Raw genomic sequence first — 24,425 nt, forward strand, 5'->3', positions numbered from 1 at the left:
AGGACTAAAAAAGAGTTTTTGTGTATTAAAAAAAATTATTTTTATATTTATTTATATCATAGATAATTGCAAATATATTACAGCATAGCTTTTAATGATAAAGGACAGAACCAGATGCAAAAAAAGGAGAAAAAGTTCACAAAATATCACTATAAATATAGTATAGAATTTTATTTTATACATGTGCTAAAAAACAACAGTGAACAATATCACAATGGAAGGGACCAAATTAATATTTCAATGTCTGAAAACCAACTTACTAAACTTTAACACTTATGAACAAGAAAACATCAAGACTTAAGTATATGTATTTATGTTATTTTTCCAATCATTGACATTAAAAAATATCCTCATCATGATGTAATGATCCTATGAAAACAAAGAGGTGCATTTTCATAAAATTGAAAAAGAAAATGTTTGGTTCTGAACTGGACAGACCACTTTTTACTTGAGAGGAGGCATCACTGAATTTTTGTTGAGCATGATTTTTTTTTTACAGAAAAAAAAATTATCAACAGCAGTTTTTTTCATGCCCATGACAAAGTTAAAAAATATTACTGGCTAATATTTGGAATGACTTAAAAAAGAAATCCCAGCTTCAACCCATGAAATGGTTGTACCCTTGAAAAAAAAACAAGTATAGAATTGAGTGATGAAGAAAACAACTATACAACTAATACTTGAATTTCATGGGTAATCTGTAAATACTCATATTAATCTTGTTTGACAAATATTTCTTTATTTCTCGTACTTCAAAAGATAATCTCACCTAAACAGTGATTGCAACTATCTTGGTCATCTTCTTTAGACTTTTGAATGAAAATGATATCATGTCCCAACAGTACATAGTCACACTACTAGATTTTTGCACAACTGCAATTCCAAAAATGGATGTACAACATGAAAAGAATAAAAATGCTGAAATGGGATTACTGATTAACAGAATAATTGTTAGTTTCGATTTTGATTTGTCAATATGAAAATCATAGATATTTACTTATTCTATACATGAAACTTTACTATTTCCATTCACTGAGATTACAAATATGATACTAATATTTGTTGGTCAATTCAGGGTTTATACAGTCACGAGAGTAATGATCAGAAAACAGTTCAATTATTTGTTTTGATGTAGCATGATTTCTGCTAGAACCTAGGTTCCCTTGATTACTCTTTGTATGATTTCTGCTAGAACCTTGGTTCCCTTGATTACTCTTCGTATGATTTCCGCTAGAACCTTAGTTCCCTTGATTACTCTTTCTATGATTTCTGCAAAACCTAGGTTCCCTTGATTACTCTTTGTATGATTTCCGCTAAAACCTAGGTTCCCTTGATTACTCTTTGTATGATTTCCACTAAAACCTAGGTTCCCTTGACTACTCTTTGTTGGGGGAAAAAAGCAAACAACAAATTGAAATTTGAAATTTCATGAAATAATGACAGAATTAATGAATTGCTGTCTTGTCACAACCATGAACCAAAAAAATTACATTCATAACTAAATTACTTTTTATCAAAAATAATTGGAAGTACTTTTGAATTTTGTTAAAATGCTCATCACAACTTCAAATTTTTGGCATAATTAATGGTATGATGACACATTCATACATATCAGCAGTAACATTTTAGGGTCATAAAATCTCAGTTTTATCCTCTCAACTACGAAAATTGAAATGTTTACAGTAAACTCTCAGTCAGTATGCTAATATACATGGTGTTCTAAAGTATATAACTTTACCAGTAGAAAATTAAATACAACAGCAAGTTAGTAACAGAGGACACTGATCTTGGATATGGGATACTGACTTTTGAAATGTATAACTGGCTCATGACATCCTACTGACCTCACTGATCTTTAGCATTGAACTCCTAGATTTGTAACATAAATGACATTGAATCTGCATAACAGAATATAACAATTATTGTTTGCCATTAAGGTACAAAAGCAGTGTTGTAAATCTTATTCAGTGTCAAGTCAGGACAGTGACTACTAAATAATGTAGTAGACACTGAAAACATAGAAAATAGCTAAAATAGAAAAGCAATATTCACTTAAGGTTTTCATAACTATTGATTTCAAAACTCAAACAATCATTAACAATGTTTTTTTGCCATTTTGAGAACACACACACACACACACACACACACACACACACACACACATATATATATCCACAACAATCTCTATTTACTAAAAATGTGAGTCATCTCTACATAACATATGAAACCAATTTTTTGTCAATAATTTTAAACAAAAACCAAAAAATATGATTCATTATCATAGTACATAAATGTCAAAAGTGGTTCTACATAGTTTTTACTGGTAAGACTTCTAGCCACAGCTTTTAATATAACTTGTGATGATAAAATCTAAATATTGTGGCCTTCCAATAATTTCAGATTTAACCAAAATTGAAGACATTAAATATCAACAATATCAACTTGAAAATCTACAAAAATAGCTTAAAATGAACAATAAGGTCATAAAAAGCTATACGAAAGCACAAAATACACTTATCCCACTTTTTGTGATTTGAAGTCCAATAACACTGAATCCGAAAAATGAAAGTAAGCCACAGGCATCTTTCTTGAAGAGAACATTTGTTGCAACTTATTATGTACAATAAAATGGATGGAAAGACAGAGTATATTAAAAGAAAGTGTATTAAAAAAACCCTAACATTTAATTAAGAGACTGTCGAAGTAGAAAATAGGCAGATCCCATTATATGGCTAGGACTAAGAAAATTATATCCCATTATTTCTTTTTTGTTGCAATGTAATTTTAAACTCATTATGACGTCAGGAAGAACATGCATTTTTCTGTTTCAAAAATGTATGATTTAGAATATATGTTAAAGAAAACAAACAAATCCACTAAATTATGAACCGATGGAAGAGTTATTTCCCTTTATTTAAAATTTTTGTAGTGCTTTCTATGTACATTATTTTTTTCTAACAATTTCAGTAATTACAAACCAACATTAATTCTTAGAAAACAGTTAGTGATCTCTAATGGATGAAAAGTTTTTGAAAACATAATTTGGCATGTGCCACCCACTTTCTGGGTCTTCCATGGACACCCTACCATCTTAACTATTCGTTGCCAAAGTAAAAAAGTAAAAAAAATATATGATTTGGTGGATAAGGTTAAAAATACAAAAATATTGAATTGGTGGGTTTGACATTTTCAAGGAATAAAATACTGAATTTTTGGAATGTGACTTGTTCATTTACTACTGACAACCATTATATTCTTTTACAAAAATATAAATTAACAAATCCTTTATTTTCAACAGGGTCTTGCTGACGGTCCTGCCACAGGTTCTTCTTGTATATCTAAAAAATATTTTAAAAATATATGTATTTCAATTTCAGATAATTCTAAAAAGTATTAAATTCTTCATTGTTACAAAAAATTGCCGAGTAACATGTTGACAGTTACCAAAACTGCTTACAACATAAAACCCCATCTACCAAATAATAGGGACCCATACCGAATTTGCAATTAATCCAACCAGTGACAGCCAAAATAAGATATTTGCTTTCTGACTGGTTCTTAATCACTATTTTTTTTTAAAAAAAACATTACATTTAGGAAGCATATAAAGTATTTACTAAAAGTATTTCCTGCAATTGAATTTGCCATTATTTATTGGCCAGAGACTTGTACAAAATATGGAAGACATGGATCCATTTGAATTTTTGTAGAGGGCTTGGATTTTGGAGAGAAAAGATGTTCTTGTCTTGATTTTTCCAAGAAAAATAATTTGACAAGCACATGTTGTGAAATAAATATTTTGTGCCACATATTGTCCAAAGGAAAAAATTATAATTTTCCTTGTTTTAACTGTATTAAAAAAAAAACCCAAAAAATGGCCTGAAGAGCGGACCAAAATCCTAGCCACCATATTTGTGTATTTTTTGGAAGTATGTTGAGATGTGGTAAAATTTCATTTTAAAGAAGGGATTTGATAAGAAAAGATTGTCTCCGAGTGATATTTGTTTTGCAACTTCAAAATCAAACATTGCATATGCCTTAAAAATGTACCACAGCATTATACTCATAACTGTAAATTAAGCAATAAAGTTTAACTGATATTTCTGTACATGATATCAAAAAGCTTACATTTTAAATCTTAAAACTACATACCAAGTTTCATGAAACTCTGTTATGTAGTTTGAAAGGAGTTGCAATGACAAAAGGAGGGATGACAGATGGAGGGACACATCAAAACAATTTACCTTTGCAACTTTGTTGCTTGGGGGAGACATACAATTTTCATGCTAAATTTCTTCTACCTTTTTATTCATAAAAGATTGCTTGACATGTGCCAAAAAAGTGATGGAAACCACTAGTAGGAAGATGGTGCTTATGAAACCTTAATGTTGTGTAGAGTTAACCAACTGTGCATAGGTTTAAAAATGTACATAAATATACTTCACCAATTATTTTGTACTACAACAGGAAATACAGATTTTCATACTAACATTAAATCTGGGTGAATAAAACTAAAAACATAAAGTTTAACATTAATACAAATTGGAAGGGAGCTTACTTCAATAGATGAATAATTCACTAAAGTTTCATTTAAGTTGGTGAAAGTGTTTTTAAGTTATTGTCCAAAGTGTGGATGATGGACGGAGGGACAGACGGACGGACAGACAATGGTATACCATAATATGTCCCGTCTTTGATGGGCGTATAAAAACTGACAGTAATGGACACATATGTTCTTCCTGTAGCCAAAGGGTTAACTTATTTTTACGTTTACTTTTTTCAATTAGAAAATAAAACAAAATGTGTTATTTTATTTTTTTGATGATCTGATGTTTATGATTTCAACTTTTTTGAAAGAGACCAATGTACTATGCACAAGTACTTACTTCCCCTGTTTTCTCCTAAAATAGGCTGCTGGTCTTCATCCAGTTGCCGTCTTCTACAACCTAACAGCTTCCTAAGCATTCTCATTAGGAATGCTATACCAATGTCATTATACAACATCATTCCAAAAATAAGTATGATGAAACCAAGCACCTGCCACCCAGTAAATGGCTGCCAATCAAGGAACACTGGTAGAGTGATGACCCAGATAATAAGCGTTCGTACACTGTCTAATACCATTCGTGTGGTGGCACTTATTTCTCTTGTTACACTTATGCCAGCAAAATTGAAGAAAGCTATACTGAAGATATTGCCTAAAAACATTACAAGGGAATCAAGAGACAATTATTACCAATATTACCAAAAAGAAAATCAGCTTTGTAGTTTAAAGAAAAATTTCTAAGAAACGATTCATGGAGACTCCATTTTATCATTGTTTTACCGAAGGCCGGCCATTTATGATGTCTTATTTTTCCCAAAAGCCATAGTGTGGGATAAAATAAGTCAAAAATTGCCAGCCCATGGTTTAACATTTTGATAGAAAACATGCTAATAATAGCACCTGTTGGCTTTGCCAGTGTTTAAGAAAATTACTTTGAAAATATCAATTTTTTGTTTAATTTTCTGTCTTCTGAATTTGAAGTCAAGCCCTTCATAAAAATTCTATTAATCATAAATAATCCATATTAAAAACTGATCTACAAATTTAAAACGATTCACGATCATATGACCAAATTTTACTTTTGAATACATCATGAAAATATTAATCTATTTATAAATAAAAATTCAACATAAATGCTAAGAACTTGCTTCACCTAAAGTAGCTGTAAGAATTTTCCAATTCTGTGAAAGCTGATGAAATGCATCTATTGCATCATCTAATCTGTGGGTTGGAAGTTCACTGAAGGCACCAGCATCAATGTAATAGAAGGGTATCAGTAGCAGCCCAAGTAGAGTAAAACCAAAGATACCTGTAAACAAAAGCCATGTTACTGTTCATCATGTTTATACATTTTGTAGTGGTGAACAAAACTTAGGATTTTTCGATGTTGACCAACTAATATTCAGTGACCTTACTGAGTGATATAAGCCCCATCCATCAACTGTGACACATTAAACCTTAAGGTTGGATTATCTTCTTTTGAAAGCATCAGATAATAATCATCTTGATTCATATATCTATATATGATGCGCAACCTTCAGAAAAATTTTCTCAAAATTCATTCAACAGTTTAGGAGGAGTAACCTCAAGAATACTATGATGCAGGCCCCTGTGCCATATAACTTGAAAAAATTCTTAACTGTAAGTAACATCATTAATTTCAAAGACTTCAATTGCAGTAACTATAGAAATTAAGAATATTTTTAAAGTTTTGTGGCCCTTAGGCCTGATAATTATTTGAAATCAATTTTTCAAATAAGCTAAGCTGACAACTTGAAAATGTCCATGGAAACAGATTACAAAAAATTTATGCTCTTAAAACAGAAATTATTTTGGGCATTTTTGAATGTATAAATCAAAATTTGATTTATGTTTTTTTTTTTCAATATTGAGAAAAAGCCTGCTTGAGAAGTGAAATAAAATTCACAATACAATTTTTAATCATTAAAATTACAACCAAGTTTGATTTTATCAATTATAAAACCATCTTAACAGATTCTCAATTTACAGTATATCTATTCAGGTTGGTTGATAAAAAAAAAAAGATTCCTAAGATAGTTTTATACTACTTCACAGCCAAGTTAGCAGGGGAAAAAACTAATTTGATTGACTAAAGAGGGATAGAGTATCTATGTAAGAGCTCTGAAATGTAAATGGCTCAAAATTGTTCAGTCAGAAATGATTTAAGAAATTTGAAAATGAATGATAGAACTTTTAATGCAAGCGTATAGTGGGAGTTACAGGAAATCTCAGACAACCCAGTTAGTCAAGAATATGGTGATGCAAGTCATAAATTTAGTTCAAAAAGCTCTCCCATAGGTAAAACCTTTAAAATCACATTTAAAATGATGGGTTTTGGTAAAGAGTAACCAAGGGAATTCCTGACTTTCATCTTGGTCTCCTGTTCGTCGGTTTCTGGACCTTTCAATCACAGTCACGTTCATTTATGTGATGTCCAATGGCCATCTTCTCTAACCCTGATTCAGAATCTCTCTCCATCTTTTTTGTTTCTTTAACCTTAACAACACATTATTACAGTATTACATACATAAGATGTACTAAGTTAACAACAAATGAACAACTAGCATTATGATGAAAGAGTACCGGTAACCAAGGAAACCAAGGTTATAGCGGTAATCAAAAGAATGTAATCCAGGGACAAAGACCAGACATGGAAAACAGACATACACAACAAAGAACATAAAGTAACTAAAATCATACATACAAAGAGTCAAAGTGACAAAAGCAAATAGCAACTTGGACTCCACTAAAAACTGGGAGCAGTGTATACACATCTAGGAAAAAGTCTACGTCGCTAAAATTAGCTTTGGATGTTCATGATTTCTTTTGGTTGTGATGTAATGAAAATGATGTGTTTATATTTACATGTACATATGCGCTATTTTGTGTTGTTTCTCCATCTTTTTTGTTTCTTAAACCTTAACAACACATTATTACAGTATTACATACACAAGATGAACTAAGTTAACAACAAATGAACAACTAGCATTATGATGAAAGAGTAACCAAGGAACCAAGGTTATAGCAGTAATCAAAAGACTAAGACCAGACATAGAAAACAGACAAACACAACAAAGAACATAAAATAACTAAAATAATACATACAAAGTAACAAAGCAAACAAAGAAACAAAAATAAATGAGCAACTTGGACTCCACTAAAAACTGGGAGCATGGACCAGGTGCACCGGTAGGGTAGGGTAAAGACAGCCTATGAGGTCTCATGGTAATATTGCTATATATTTTAATTTGATGAGAATCCTGCCATTTGATTGGTTTGTTGACAAAAATCAACATTGTTTCAATTGTATAAACTAACTTGCTATTTAGGCCACACCCACCTTTTATGAAACTACTTTTTGTTTGTCAACATCTGAAATAACGTTTTCAGTCACATTGTAACGTTGAAACGTTTTTGTGACAATAAATTATTAGCTAACTTTATGTCAAATTCCTGCTTTAATAACTGTGTCTTCAATTTTGGAAAATAACTGAACATTTCCCAGTGATGAAATGACAGCGTCTTGCCGCTGATTTTAAAATGTTGGCCAAATGTTTACTAGAATTACTACACGGCGGGAAAAATGAAGTTGCTGTTCACTCAGTGTTAAGAAAAGTGATGGATATTTCATTTTTTTTATTTTTAATTAAAATATAATAAATGTATTCAATTTCTGATTAGTTCATATGCTATAACCTAATTTGGGTCCGTTTACGGTGAAACATAATCCGCTTCGTGGATTATTCAGCGAAAACGGACCCAAATTAGGTTATAGCGTATAAACTAATCAGAAATTGAACACATTCATTAAATATACAAACCCTCCCATCCGACAGCCTCTAGTGGATGCATCGTATATCTATTGATTACTTTTTCTTCATACACCATTTGTACAGCTACTATAATCTGGGCCATTATAATCAATAAATCACCTAAATCAAACACAATCAAATATTTAAATGGTAAAATTATATCTACATAGCTATGAATCATGCTAAGAATCATTCATTCAATGGGTCATAGTTCTCCTTTCCTCGTTTGTCTACCCAGGTCATGACTTTTTATGAGCAACTCGGCGGGTATTTCTAGAAAAGCAAAGGACGCTTACCCTACCGGTGCACCTGGTCCATGCTCCCAGTTTTTAGTGGAGTCTGAGTTGCTCATTTGCTTTTGTTACTTTGTATGTATGGTTTTGGTTACTTTATGTTCCTTGTTGTGTATGTCTGTTTTCCATGTCTGGTCTTTGTCCCTGAATTGCATTCTTTTGATTGCCACTATAACCTTGGTTCCCTTGATTACTCTTGAATTCAAAAACAATATAAAAATAAAGACTGAGATCCTTTTTTCAGTAGTTGCACCAAAATTTGAAGATTACAAATATAGTACATATATGTATATAAATGGTACAACAAATCAACTTCCTATCATCTTCGCCTTACTTTGTCTTAGCACTACATGTATCACCATTTTTTTTTTGTAAACTTTTCATCCTTTTTTTTTTTTGTTAACTTTTCACCCTTTTTTTGTTAATTTTTCACCATTTTTTGGTTAACTTTTCACCCTTTTTTGTTAATTTTTCACCATTATTTGGGGTTAACTTTTCACCTTTTTTGTGAATTTTTCACCATTTTAGGTAAACTTTTCACCCTTTTTTTGGTTAACTTTTCACTCCTTTTTTTTTTGTTAATTTTTCACCATTCTTTTGGTAAACTTTCACTTTTTTTTTGGTTAACTTTTCACCATTTTTTTTTAAAAGAAATATTCTCTTCTAACACCACTTAGCAATTAGTATTTTACTGTATAAAGAAAAGAACATGAATTTTACTGTACAATGAAAAGAAATTAGCATTTAAAATACATGTTCATTTCTTTATACAGTATAGTACATGTTCTATGTTTATACCTATTCCCACCTAAAAGTTTACCTTTTCTTACCTGATTAATTCTGGTAATTGTAAAATGAGAGGAATTAATTCAACAGATATGGTTATATGCTAAACAATATTTTGTGATGTATTAATTCAAAACAGCACTGCTCAGATTAATTTATCCATTTATCTTTTACTTTCTTTCCCCTGGGTTGACAGTTTATTTTGCCTCTTATCAAGTGCTATTTGCCTATGAAAATGGCCATTAGGCCAAACATATAAGCCTTCCTTTCCTCATTTTATTATGGTGTATTTTATTTGTATTTACTTCCACTGTGTGGTTACTTTTTGCTTGTTCATTACTTATATGAAAATTATCAAATTATTGTGTGACTATTTCTGCATGTGATTTTTTTTTCTGTTTTCTGGGACTTTCTACGAGACCTCTTTTCTACATAATATATATAAGGGAGATAACTCATCTTTACCAGCAATAATTCCATTAGTATCTTTGTTCTTATCTCCATTGGTTAATATGTCTGACAAACCAACAACAGCTAACCCACAGATAACACCCACTATACCCATCCACATCTGGGCTCTGATTGTTCTACCCAAGAATGCTACTGACAATAAGGCAGTAAAAATAATTACAGCACCTGTAAAATATAAACAAAGGTTTAAAGTAGTAAGAGAACAATTAAACTGTAATTGATGGTTGATCCATGTTTATACAGCCACAAACACAAAGTTTGCTGACGTATATCATTTTGTTGTTGGTCGCTTCCATTAACTTTTCATTTTGCAATTATTTGTGTTTAACTCGTGAGATCTTTTAAAAATATTACACACATTGTTTCCACAGATGTAGTGGAGGACTCTACAGGTTTTCGGAGATTTTGGCCCGAACCCCTTGGTAAAATAAGGGGCTAAAAGGCCAAAAATATGTGTTGTTATTAGAATTAATAAAAGCAATTTATTGTAAATTTGATTTGGAGGATTCCTTTGTCAATATGTTCCTTTTGAAATTCTATTTTAAGAGTTTTATGGTACAAAGAATAAACTTATCTTTAATTGTTTCAATCTTCATCAACCCAGTACTCAAACTTGTCTGACCCTGATTTAAATTAGATTTAATTTATCATATTTTTCAAAATTTGCAATATTACAAATTAAAAAACTACCTAAAACAATGAAGCTTCATTCCTTTTATTGCACATGGTAGAACCTCTAAGTGATGGATCTCACTTCCTGTTTCGCTAGCTTTGGTTTTGAGTTCTTTTTGCATAGTACTTCCTGTATACAATCATTTTTTTGCATTTATGTATTTGATTCTAATGCTGATAAGAGGTTATTCCTTGAATCACATGTACAGCATATCGACTTTTGCAATATATGATTAATATGTTTGTATTCAATCCTACATTAATACTTGGGATTAAAAAGACTTTTTTCTCACAATCACTAAAAAATTTATGGATGAAGTTTTAGTTTAACTTTAAACAAACTGATTGTTTTTTTTATCAATATGCAGTTCTGAATTCTTGAATTCCAAGAAAAAACATATCTTTTGAATGTTTGAGTATTTTGTCATTAAAAAGTAAGAACTAGGTTAATGAATTTGATAATATTCAAGTTCTAATGAAACTTAGTGAATCAGTGAGTTGGAAGAGTAAAATTACATAAGTAGTGTTAGAGCTTTTTTTTTTCCTTCAGATTATTTAATTATACATGTACTCAAATGAGTATTTGGTAATTTTTTTTATATACAATGTAATGCATACAACAGGATCTGATGAAAAACCCACAATAGTTAGACAGAATTCTTTTTTCCTTAACTACAGTCAAAATAAAGTTTATTTTTATACATTTATTTGTTTTAAATTTTAAGCAAGCTTTATTTCAACTTAATTATGGACATTTCTACAAGCTTAAAAATATATTCTAAATCTTGTCAAAATCTATGTATAGCTTTCATATAACTCTATTTTTGTTAAAAAATAAAACTACAAAAAAAAACAATTATTGCAATGCAATCCTTATCAAGCCTTAGGGGTGCTAGATAACAACACAATTGTTTACAGTTTTAAAAACAAATTACTAATAATTACAAACCAATTAGCAAAACACAATTAAGACATACTACAAAAACATCAAACAAATTGACATAAATTATCTCCCCTGAAGTGACACTTGTTACTTGTTATATCAATTGAATATTTTAATTACAGGTAGACAAATTAATACATAATTAATTGGTGTCAGACTTTGATCCTTATCTACTCCTAAGAAAAAAGAGATTTGGGTCCAGGTGTCAGAATTTAGCATTACTTGCCAATTTACAGGTAAAAGTATAAAAGAGTGAAGTAAAGCCAACAAAGTGTATTCCAGGATCAAATGGACAAATGAAGAACATACAGGTAAGTGATTCAATTTTAGTTATTTGTGTTATTAACACAATAATACAATTATTTCACTTAACAAAAAAATAGGGAAAAAGAGAAGTGAAGAAGTTAAAATTTTCCAATAAGCTTTCAAAAATGTTTTTGCTATGATGTTATTTTTAAATTCACTAGAAAATTTATTTAAAAAATTCAAATTAAATAGGCTCTTTTGCTTTAAACTGCTTTAATATGACTGTCTTTTTTAAATTTTCAATATTAAGGCCGTCATAGTTCATATTAATTAAAAATTACATACTTTTTTTTTACAATTTTCAAAAACAAAAGTCATTAAATAATGTCATGCATTCATCTATTAAACTATCACCAATTATCATTGAATATATAATCAACAAATTCACTGCATTAGTTTCTAAATAAACTTGTCAAATGTGACATGTATATTCCTACAGTGAAATATACCACATTTGACAATTTGATGTTAAATTTCACTGACAAATTCACTAATGACTCCCTGTGACCTTTGACACTTGTGGGTGTTACTAGAGTAAGAGATACTACCATTGGTTAAAGAGGGATAACATTAAACAGGGGTAATAAAATATTTCACAGTTTTATTGTCTGTAATTGAAATGGATGGGCGAATCTAATGCAGGGAAGAAAACACATCTGATCTACATGTAAGGTAATTATATAATTGAATATCTAACTCTTTCATTTTATATTTCATTCTTATTTAAAAAAAACGAGTTTTTAGCTAATAAATAAGGAAATAAATCTGAAGAAAGTGGACTTGCAAATATTTAAAATCTCTTTTAAGATAAAATTTGGAATTTTCTTTTTGAAATTATCTTTTATTTTGAGGTTTTACTTTCCTATATTCATGTAGGTAACATATATTATGCACCATGCACCATGTTTCCCTATTTTTAAAATAACTGACTCAAAATTTTTCTATCATACGTAAGTTAAACAAGTACTATCTTTAAAAAAAAAGATATCCGACACAGTCTAATATTTTCCTTTAAACTTCTAAGTTTCTACATTTCCTTTAAAGAAAATAACACATGGAATGCAATTTTTAAGGTTCTGAAAAATTTTTTATCGAACACAATTCCAAATTTTCGATACAGATTTTTCAAACACCACTAAGTTATCAGTATTTGGCCAATCGGGAAAAAGAACTGCGATCAGGTGACTTGCGTTTCCATAGAAAAGCATCCTTAAGGTCAAAGGGTAAAAAGCAAAGCTATACCGACTGTGTCAGCACAAAATAACAGGAAGTTATATATCAAGGCTTGACATGTCCAGATATCACTATCATTTTAAATTAGGGTATTTCTAAATTTTAGTCAGGAAATATGTTGCATATATAATTTTAAAGTATAATTAATCAGTAAAAATTATCTTTACCCTTTTAAAATCTTAAAATCAATTTTTAAAATTTGTTCGGTACAACTGTGCTTCTCCTTTAATCTAGAGTCATTAGCCAGCTGGTAACAAAACACCTCAACTTCCCACGGCCACACAGAAGTTCTAGATTGTATACAAGTCATCATCATTAGGATTATACAATTTTCCCTACTTCAAAGGCTTGCATGCAAAAGAAATAAGTGATATAAATTATCAGTCCATTCTAAAACATTCAATAAAATAAAAATCTGCAAGAATATTTGTATCCTTCTTTATATGCAAGATAAATGTTTTTGGGGAAAGACAATAATTGTTTAAGAGGCCAGAGCTGTTCTTTAGTAATAGAAATGGTTAGTGAATTTTAATTTTGAAAGAAAAAGAGGAAAAAGCGGGTAATGTTGCTATATTTAAATTCAATATATAGGGTACTGTAATGTAAGTGTTTAAAGTCAAATACTACTTGTATGTTACAATGCAACCTGTTTAAATGGAACCCTGAATGATAAAAAACCAGTACAAACCAGACACTATTTGAAACGCCTTTATAATCAGTTAAAGTGTATTTTAAACCTCAGTAACCCAACATTTCAACACCTTTGTAAATCTAACAGTTTTAATGTGCATGCCTGTATTGTTGTATGTACTGCTAACCTTCTACTACCACCTGATTTTCAAAATCTTGTTACAAAGCAATATGTATGTGTAATACATAGTGCCTAATTTGAAAGTAAATCTTTTCACTGCATTTAATTGTATAAAAGATGCAAATTAGCAGCCTACATGGAGCCCCGAGTTAAGTCAAAAAGGATTCGGTTACGATAGGTTTCACTGTATAAGAACATAGAAGTATCAACTTATTTCCCCTAACTGGTCTTATTTTGTAAATAATGTGACATATGTATGCTCATGATTAAGTGTGCAGTTCCAGCTGATCACAAGCTTTTTTCAACTTAGGTTCGAAAATTAATGCCCCATTCAGCAAGATAGATATTGGTCAAAAAGTATATAATTTGTCCTTGTACTTGCTATGTGCTTGTGTAAGATCAAACCATTAGCACTAGCCTGTGCTAGGAGAAAATATTTCATTCAATCAGCTATTTATTCTTAAAAATGCAATGGTTAGATTGTTCTCTATAGTTATGTAACTTTTTTCTTAAAACTTTGATAACCATATACATATAATAACTTAAGGCAAGCACATACAACGGACATGTGCACAGTTTTCCTCAGTTGTATGTTGAGGTACAATGCTGATGTTAACAAGACACCTTAACAGCGACACCAAAATTCTAGCAGGGTCAGTGATGTATGAATGAGATACTTGATACATGAAATGAGTTGACAAGAAATACAAATCCCCTAATATCACATGGTACATGCTGTGTGCTGGTGTGAAGATTTTCATTAGCACTAGGATGTATCAGGAGATACAAGGGGCATAACTCAATTGTTTAAAGTTTTTTTCCAATCAGGATTTTCAGGGTGAAATATAGTATTCCCTCGGTACAGACGGTGTTGCCCTTTTAATGAATAGATTTATAACCACCCCTGACCTTTTCTGTTAATTTTCCCTTAATAGATGTGAATGCTTGCATGATTTGCCTCAAATTTGCCCAAAACATGTTATGAGTACCTCCTTTTTCACATGGATTAGCTTGCTCTTTTGAAACCTGCAGGGAATGCAACTTAATTATCTTCTGATTAATTTTTGTTATCAACTTCAATTTCTATTTTTCTCTATAGGCACTTTCTATGTGCAGTCAAACTTGCAACTTTCACCTTTTGATTATTTTCAGTCTAATTCAATATTATAATATTTCAAGTTATATTTTCTAGTAATATACTTTTAAAATCTCTAATACTATTTACTATCTTAAAATCTAGCATTCATGATTTAAAATAATGATATTGCTTTACAGTTTCTCTGAGCACTTACTTTGTGCTTGTGTGATATGAACTCATTAGCACTAGTCTGTGCTTGGAGAAAAGGTGAAATACTTCGTCTCTGCTCTATCTACCTATCTTCTTGTATTTTTAACAAACATGAAAGCATGTATCTAAAGTACAATGTACTTATAACTGGTTTTATATTTCTCTCAGTACTTTCTTTGTGCTTGTGTGTTAACATTTCATTAGCACTAGTCTGTGCTGAGAGTTATGTGATGTATTAGCAACAAGAGAGCAGATGTTCATCAGTTTTTTAACATGTTATTTCTAATTTGTTGGCAGAAAAATGTAAAAATGATTCTATTCCCTGGTATATGTTATGTGCTTGTTACAGTAAACAAAATAGCACTAGCCTGTGCTAGGAAAAAGGAACTCACACTGACACCAATATATAGAAAAGACATCTCACTGATAATTCTAAACATGACTCTATGCAGACATGTAGAGAAGTATAATCTGTTCCAGTTGAATATTACCAATATCATATATTATGGATCACATGGCACTGTAAGTGGATTATTTTTCCTAGTACTTGTGTGTGCTCGTGACTATTGAATTAGCACTAACCTGTGCTAGGAAAAATGATTTTACAAAACAACAAGAGTCAGGGTCCAAGCAACAGAATAGACAAGGATAAAAAGTTGATAAAGAAGAAGAAACCATACACAACATGTATAGATATTGCTGACTATTTTTCATAGTACTTGCTATGTGCTTGTGATATTCAAATTAGCACTAGCCTGTGCTAGGAGAAATGGTTGGATGTGCACAATTCTATGATCTAAATGATGTCTAAGGAAAGCAAACTTGCTACAGTTTCTAACACTGTTACATTTTCATGGTACATAACAGTAGTGACCAGATTCAGTGGGCTACTTCTTCTGGTACTTGGTATGTGCTTGTGTAAATTAAATTAGCACTAGCATGTGCTAGGAGAAATGGTCTCATAAATTCACATTTGCAACAAAGCTACAGTATCAAATGTACATTCTCAATCTACTGGTACAATAAACAGTTCACACTAGCTTGTAGCACTAGAGATTAGGAAGGTTAGTATGTGCAAGTATGTATGTATAAATTTATTTCACTAAATCTTCACATCATTTGATTACAATATAGCTTGAAAAATAATTCTCTTCTCATATTTGGTTTTTGTTAAGTTACCTACACGTACCTGTACTACAAGGACAACATTGGGATATGGATTCTTTCCCATAGGACATTTTGTGTGCTTGTGACAAAATAAATTAGCACTAACATGTGCTATGAGGAAGGCTCCAACACAAGCAACATACTTATAATTGGAAACTACCATAAATGTCAAGGTGAGTAATGACTCTTTTAATGATACCAGAAGTCTTGCTTACAAACATAAATAAAAATTTCAATACACTGAGCATATTAGAATTCATACTTATAATGAAACCTGCATAAATTGGACCTTGAATAATTTGAAAATCTGTCTTAAACAGACACTTTATGAAGTCCCTTCACATCAGTTATTTGGCTTTATGACCCTGGGTAAAACAGTCAAATGTTTAAACCAATCAAATTCTAGTCCAAAAGTGTTGGATTAAGACTGATTTCACTGTACCAACCACTATTTTTATCTATATTAGTCATGATTTAGTTTACAATTCTGTACTTTCCTATCAAAGGAATAAATAACAATGACTCCTTTCAGATGAAGAATGACAACCTCAAGAACATGTAGACTTTTTTCCTGGTACATGTTGTGTGCTTGTATATATATAAATTAGCACTAACCTGTGCTAGGAGAAATGATCTATCAAACATACAGTCATCACGGGAGATTAGAATTCATCAAATATATATAGATGTAAGTATTGCACTTTTATAGGATGATAGAAGACAATTCTGTTATCAGCCTGATTGCCAGATATTGTTTCGAAGTTTCCTGATAATTTGGGAGAAATATTTCCTGGTACATGTTGTGTTCTTGTGAAGATTGAATTTGCACTAGCATGTGCTAGGAAAACTTATCTTCTATAAACAATGCCTAACAGAAGTGAAACTGAAGTGAAAACTAAGGCAAGAATATTATGACTTCATCCCTGTTCTATTTACTTTACTGGGGTAAAAAACTTTACTATTTATTGCTTCTAATTCTCCAGCTGTTACTTTAGTTCTTCATAAGAAAATACTGCTATTAGCACTAAATGTTCTACAATGAATACTGATTAATTTCTGATGGCAGAGAGAATAAAGCAATTCATTTGAATATTTTACTTAGTACATGTTGTGTGCTTGTAATGGTTGAATTAGCACTAGCATATGCTAGAAAAAAGATTTATTAAAGGAAAGTATTAAGGATAATTCTTTGAAGAATATGAGTTTACTTCTCCTCTGCTATATATTCTCTGAGTAATCTTTAAACATAACAACTGTGTCTAAGCACTGATTGGAACAGTTTTTCCAGGTACTTGTTTTGTGCTTGTGTCAAAAAATAATTAGCACTAACATGTGCTAGGAAAAAAGATCTTCCAGAGCCAACAGTAAATCTTACTCTTGTTTGTTTTTTTAGTTGTTCATTCTTGTTTTTTGGTTGTTTTATCTTCTTTTATTTTGATTTATTCTTAGTCATATAATTATTGAATAAAACTACATGTAGTACTTTAATATTTGTTATTATTTTGTTCACACTTGATTTCTATAGACTTTCATAATGGATTAGTGGTTTGAAATATATATTCTGTGTTGTCTACATGTTAACGTCTGAAAAATCACTTTGTAAAAATTCTTTCCCCTGGAACTTGCTGTGTGCTTGTAATCATTCAACCAGCACTAGCATGTGCTAGGAGAAATGATTTCACCTTATCAACAGTTTTGTACCAAGGTAAACTGTGTTTAGCTGGCTGAGTTGGTTTTATTAAACCTCAAGGTTTTCACTTCATGCACATTTGAAGTTTTAATGGTGTATGCTCTGTATGCTTGGTATATTAAGGAATAAAATTGGATCAGTGTGGTTAGCAGAAGAATTCTTTATTCTGATTAGACTTGAATAGACAAAAGTTAAAGCAACAGAGATCCTGATCACACAATAAAAAAGACCAGTTAAAAGATCATTCAAGAATTAAGACACACAGCAACTAAGTAACTCTTAACAGATCTGCATGTAGAATCAGTATCCTAGTTAGATACCAAGGTCATCAACATCAAGGAGAACTGAGTCAATCATTTCCCTGTTCTTACAATGTGCAAATGTATTATGTACCATTAGCACTTGTGAGTATGGGGGAGAGAATATGGCTCTATATCAACAGGAAACAAATGATAACATGGCGGTGAGAATATTGCTCTACATCAACAGGTAACAGACAAAGTATGATATGGGGATGTGATGTCAGATATGATATTAAATCCTATAATAATTTGACAATTTATTATTTAAAGTAAGCATCTCATTAAATAGCTGAAAAACGACAGTTATGACTGAAATGTTTTTGATATTTCTTTTTGAGGGTAGAGAATATTATTTGAAGTATGAGTACTTGAAGGCAGAGGATATAATTTGAAAGATGAGCACCGTATCCTTAGAATTAAGACTACACTTATGACACTGGTGCAACAAAATACTATAACACATGATGTAGTTCTTTCTCCTACAACTGTATGTATTGTATAATGGCTTTTCTGTTTTATTAATTTTCCTTTCTTTTTTTTGTTATTAAATTTGGCTAGGTGTCCTAATTCAGATTTGCTTTAGGGTTAGATTTGTTGTGGAAAAACTTTAAAATAAGTTTTTTTATTACCTACCACTACTTTTCATTTTCTTACATCCTTAAACTTTTTTTCCATGGCATCTAAATGCATGCCAAATGAAACCTAATTTTTCGATTAGTTCAGTTGCAAAACCAATATTTGCAATAGGTGTATCCTGAATTTTCAGATTTAAAAAAATAAAATTACTTTAAAATTGAAAAAAAGTTTGCAAGTTGCATCCAATGTGTGCATCACCTTAACATGCTTTTGATATGCAGTACATCTTACCTCTTAACATCTGAAAACTTGATGCATATGTCAAATTTAGCCCTATGTACATCAGCGAAGTACCAGTCATATCACACAGGGAAGCAGGCAGAAATATCAATGGATTGTAACCCAGTCCAAAATGAGTTCTCTCCCTTTGTCTGTCATTATAATTTACGGTTCTGCCAGAGCAATACATAATAAGGAATACAACCATACACATCATCTCCCCTAAAAACATACCAACAGCCTGAAATGAAACAAGAAAATGCAACACTGACATCAGATAGAAAAGTCACTGATATTGAATTGAAATATTAAAATACAAAATATATATAAATACATGTATTGCAAATTTCAATATATGCCCAAGGATTTATATTCAACTCCTTGATATGATGCATAAACATATATGTGTTTCAAGGAATAACCTCTCACCAGCAGTGTTCCAACCACACTACACTTAGAAAGTTCATGATCAAAAATTAATTATCTTACAGGAAGTACTCAAACCAAAAAATGCTGAAATAGAAATCTAAATTCAGCACTGAGAAGTTCTACCCATGTAGACTTAGTTTAAGGAACATAACTCTTGAAATCAGTGATAAGTTTGTATCATATTCAATTTCACGAAAGCTTATCAAGCTTTCATTTGAAACAGAATGAAATCAGTCCACGTTACTTTGATGCTTACAGGTGTCATACCACTATTTCTGGTCTCTATTACTTTCTATGTTAAAATCAGCTTTTTATAAGGCTCAAATTTTTTTTTACATCAGTACAGATGGTGCTAGAGGGGTATCATTATGATGGTCACCCTTTACCTTAACTCTCATAAAAATATCAACATACCTTATGTGCCTTCTAAGAAAGAATGGTAAAGTGAAAGTAGACAGATGCATAAATCACTACTTTCATTTTGAAATTAAGGGCCTAGAGGTTTTGTTCAGGATTGTTTTACCCTACACTGAAATAAAGAAAATTAAGTTTTTAGGGTATTGCTGATTCATTTAGCTTTTGACAGATGACACCAAGTTTGTATACCTCTACAGTACTAAACAAAACTGGGACTACTTCGTGTCATTACTTTCTTGTATGTGCAGGCGACTGATTTCCAAAGTAGTTGTATTACACCTACATGAGATTGACGTAAAATTCTGAAAACATGAGTTGTGTTCCTTACCCTAGGTCTACCTCCCTTAAATAATCCAAGGAACTAAATTAGTTGTATTATGCAGTATTTTCAATAAAAAGGTTGTTGGTAGCATGAATCATGACCAAACCCTCCTTCATTCAAATATGTGTATGCTTAGCAGTTTTGCTAATAGGACCATTTTTTGTTTTTCAGGTACTGAGGCAGTATTAACCAAAAAACATGGACTTAAATAATTAATCACTATGAAATACATGTAAAGAATAAAATTCAATGTTAAATGTTAACAATACCAGTATAATGTTGACAAATCAATAATAACTTGACATAATTTTTTTCTTCCAAAAGTAAATATTATGCAATAACCATTTTGTAAGTTACCATTCCAAAGTTTTCATTCCATGTGCAGTATCATTACTGTATCTGGGTTAAGAAATTCAGGGTCATCCTGTAGAGAAAGAGGACAACTTGATTTCTTATTAAATAAACTGTACTGTTCTACTTTCAGAACATTTTTAGGAGTTTGTAACACTGCCGTGCATGTATAGATCTATATACTGCAGTGTACTTAAGAAGTACAAATAAAGCTTTTCATGAAGTTTGATCATAACATAGATACAATACCTGGAAAAATGGATGATCAAAACCATGGGGCTTAGTATGTGTGCCTGGAGCAGTTTCTCTGTCTGCCCATCTGTAACAAAGGATACATGTAGAATGTAGAACTGTATCACATAAAGTCAATACATGTACCAATGAATGAAATTAAATGTAGGCTAGTTAGAGCATAGTGATTGGGAAAGGCTGGGCCATTTTTATACTAAAGGCATTTTGGACATGAAAAAAAAATGACCAATTAAAGTACCAGAAGTTCATTTTGAGTGTGATAAATTGACCAACAAAATATCTGTAAAAAATGCTTAAAATGGTCAGTTTAAAAAAATTCTTTATAACCAACCACTGTAGACATATAATTGTAATGAACTTTGGTTGTGAGTAATATAATGAATTTTATGCCCAGAACATTAATTGAGTGAAGTTGGCTAAGTGTTTCTGGTTTCCCAACCTACTCTATTTTTTGGGGGTCAAATTCTGAACCCTATTGGCCAAGATTGTGTCTTGGTACAACATTGGGCTAACATTATTTTGTGTGGAGTTGAAGTAATTTTGTGGTTATTATGTTGTTTGTCCAATGTACTTTCTGTTTTCTAAACCTGGTCTTGGTAATCAATTCACATTTTTATTTACAAACAAAAACTTGGATCTTTTGCTTTTTAGTTTGTTTGTTTGTTTGTTGGGGTTTAACGCCCGAGCAGCAATATTTCAGCTATGTTCAGGCGATGAACATGAAGTGGATGATAAAATGAACATGAAATGATGATGAAATGAAAAATGGGACGGGATACAAGGATAATGGGTTCGAGAAATTTTGATTGCTACTGGAAATAGGGAAAGGTGAATAGGGTCGGGCAATTTAGCCTTCTGTGGCAGAGCCCTATGGTTCCTACTCCGGGAGAATACCACAGTAGGGTTTTTAACGTGTGAGGAACGTGGCATCTTTCCCAACAGGGTGCACCACTATGGTTTGCAGTCAGGTTTTCCATATTATAGCCTGACAACCCCAGCATGTAACATGCCAGGGGTACCCCATTCCACCACCTGGAGCACACAACCCAGCTGCTCTATGGGCAGAGCGCCCTAGCCCCTGGCTAGGGTTCTGAGCACTATTTAGTCGCCTTTTACGACAAGCTTAGCGCTGCTGCAGGCCTATTCTTTTGATGCCCAGATCTGCACGGGTCTTTGCTTTTTAGTCTTGTGTTGCAACATTATCTGTCTCGTGTAGCAACATTGTCTGTGCTTCAAAGAGCATGTATTAATTGCATAAAATAGAGGAGAAATGTTACATAATCAAGCAAACAAACACAGCCAAACATGTATATTTAGACACCAAAACAAAAAATCTTTTTTTTTCTGGCATCAAAAAGGAAACATAAAAATTATTTTGTTTAGCCTAAGCTTAATATAACATTCATTAACAGTTCACACACATATATCAGGCAGCCATAACAATCAAATGTACACTGTATACTGATTTTAAAAACAGTAACTGTTTCTTTTCTCATCATTACAGTTCAAATGCATATCAACAACATCCGTAGGTGGATCCAGATATTTGAAAAGGGGTTTCAGAAGGTTCTAGAGAAAGGGAAGTCTTTGGCTTTCATTTGTATATTTTTGCCTAAGTTTTGAACAGAGTTCACAAAAAATTCCAACAAAGATGGTTAAAATTCTACAACTCCTCTTATTCAACCATTGAGTGACATGCTATGAACACTTAAAGAGAGTAACCGTTTTATTTTATCACGGCTTTGGTCAAATTTGAAATAATAAAAAAACAGCATTCCAATGTCCTACGCAAAAAAAAGTGAGGAAAACTTTACATTCACTGAAATTTTCTAAGTCCAAGGGCCGTAACTTCAATAAAAATAATTCAACCGTACCCAAAGTTGATCTTAATCTGTAACTTCTAATAGTAAGACTACATACAAAATTTAAAATCAATTGGTGAAAGCATTACAAAAAAAGTGTGGACAACTGTAAATTCACTGAAAGTTTCTAAGTCCAATGGCCGTAACTTCCGTAAAAATCATTCAACCCTAACCAAAGTCAAACTTAATCTGTAACTTCTCATAGTAAGACTACATACAAAATATAAAATCACTTTGTGAAAGCATTACAAAAAAGGGCGGAAAAATGTAAATTCACTGAAATTTTCTAAGTCCAAGGGCTATAACTTCTGTAAAAATTATTCAACCATAACCAAAGTTGAACTTAATCTGTAACTCTTCATTATAAGGCCACATACCAAAAACAAAAAAAGTGTGGAAAACGCAGACAGATGGATGCCCTGCATTTCCATGTCCCCTCGCGACACGATGATGGATCATTGATACAATCTAGGATGGACAGTTTGGTAAATCAGAAATTATACTGAAAAAAAAATCCAGGACACATAATTTGATTCATCATATCTTAAGATAATCAATGAAACTGTATAAATACATGTGTTAGGTCCTAAAAACTTTTACTCTTCCTATGTCCATCTCCTTGAATCTGCTAATTATTGTTAAATATTTTTAGACTAGATATAGTGTAAGCAATTTCTGGTGGGAAGTTTTCCTACACTTCTGTAGTAGAACATAACCAAAATCTAAGTGTTAATATCTACAATGGGCAACTTTCATTTGCACTTTTATTTTTTTTATACAGTTTCTATGAGGTCTACTCAAGGATTTGAATAAAAATATATTTGGTATCTAGAAGTATGTTTTGAATGCTTACAGTGTAAAAATTCTGGCAGAATGTTCCCATACTTTTTCTGTAGACTAGAACATTTAAATATAACCAAATTGTAAGTTTGAATATCTCCAGAGGACTAGTTTTATTTGCACTTATATTTCCTAATTCAGTTTTTGTGGGGTCTACAGAAGGATTTGGAATAAAAAATATTTGGGATTAAGAAAATGCATGAATCACCCATATTAGAAGTTTATCAAAACACTTTGTACCTGTGCCTATTATAACTGTTTTGTTCAATTCTGATACATGCTATAATTGTTACCAGTTTTGATTTTTTTTAAATTAATTTAAATCAATCACTGCAAATTAAGCTTGTGTTGTGATCCTAGTGTGCTAAAATGGCAAATGGTATCTGTACATTAAAATAGGAACTTACTTTGTTGACAGTGTATTAATTGAACCAGTTATGACCATGACAACTGCAATAATTGCTTGTCTAAGGCTGAAAGCCATTTTCTCTTTGACCAAGAGGCGTGAATTAAACTATCAATTTGAACTAAGAGACACTGTCATACATCAACTTCTCCAAAATATCTGCAATGTTTCATTGAAGTATCCAAAAACTAATTTAACATAATTTCTGTATCCGTTAGAAGGAAGTTGGAAAAATAAACAAATGCGGAAGATTTTAAAGTAGGGATGTCCGTCTGCCAAAAATTAACACATGATCTACAAATCACGTGACTTGAAAAGGAAAATAGTTATTTCCCTTTAGAGTTACGCAA

General features: G+C 31.4%; 1 protein-coding gene across 2 annotated transcripts; it reads right to left on the minus strand.

Annotated features, from left to right (window-relative positions):
* Positions 1-156: 156 nt before the first annotated feature.
* On the minus strand, positions 157-24,391 carry LOC148601296 (solute carrier family 35 member F6-like). 2 transcript variants are annotated; one of them, XM_088554548.1, is made up of 8 exons: positions 24,077-24,390; positions 20,965-21,034; positions 19,209-19,437; positions 9,924-10,094; positions 8,389-8,499; positions 5,700-5,855; positions 4,887-5,198; positions 157-3,338 (listed from the first exon to the last, which is right to left on the minus strand). In XM_088554548.1, the coding sequence occupies exons 1-8, from the start codon at positions 24,151-24,153 to the stop codon at positions 3,292-3,294; spliced, it is 1,173 nt and encodes a 390-aa protein (XP_088410674.1). In that variant the 5' UTR covers positions 24,154-24,390; the 3' UTR covers positions 157-3,291. The 2 variants fall into 2 exon arrangements, with proteins under 2 accessions (XP_088410674.1, XP_088410675.1); XM_088554549.1 differs by lacking the exon at positions 20,965-21,034 and having other exon boundaries at positions 24,077-24,391.
* Positions 24,392-24,425: the final 34 nt, after the last annotated feature.

This window comes from Perna viridis, chromosome 12, assembly GCF_037379345.1.
Source record: "Perna viridis isolate PV_CMFRI_1.1 ecotype Kerala chromosome 12, ASM3737934v1, whole genome shotgun sequence".
In the NCBI taxonomy this organism is placed as follows: domain Eukaryota; kingdom Metazoa; phylum Mollusca; class Bivalvia; order Mytilida; family Mytilidae; genus Perna; species Perna viridis.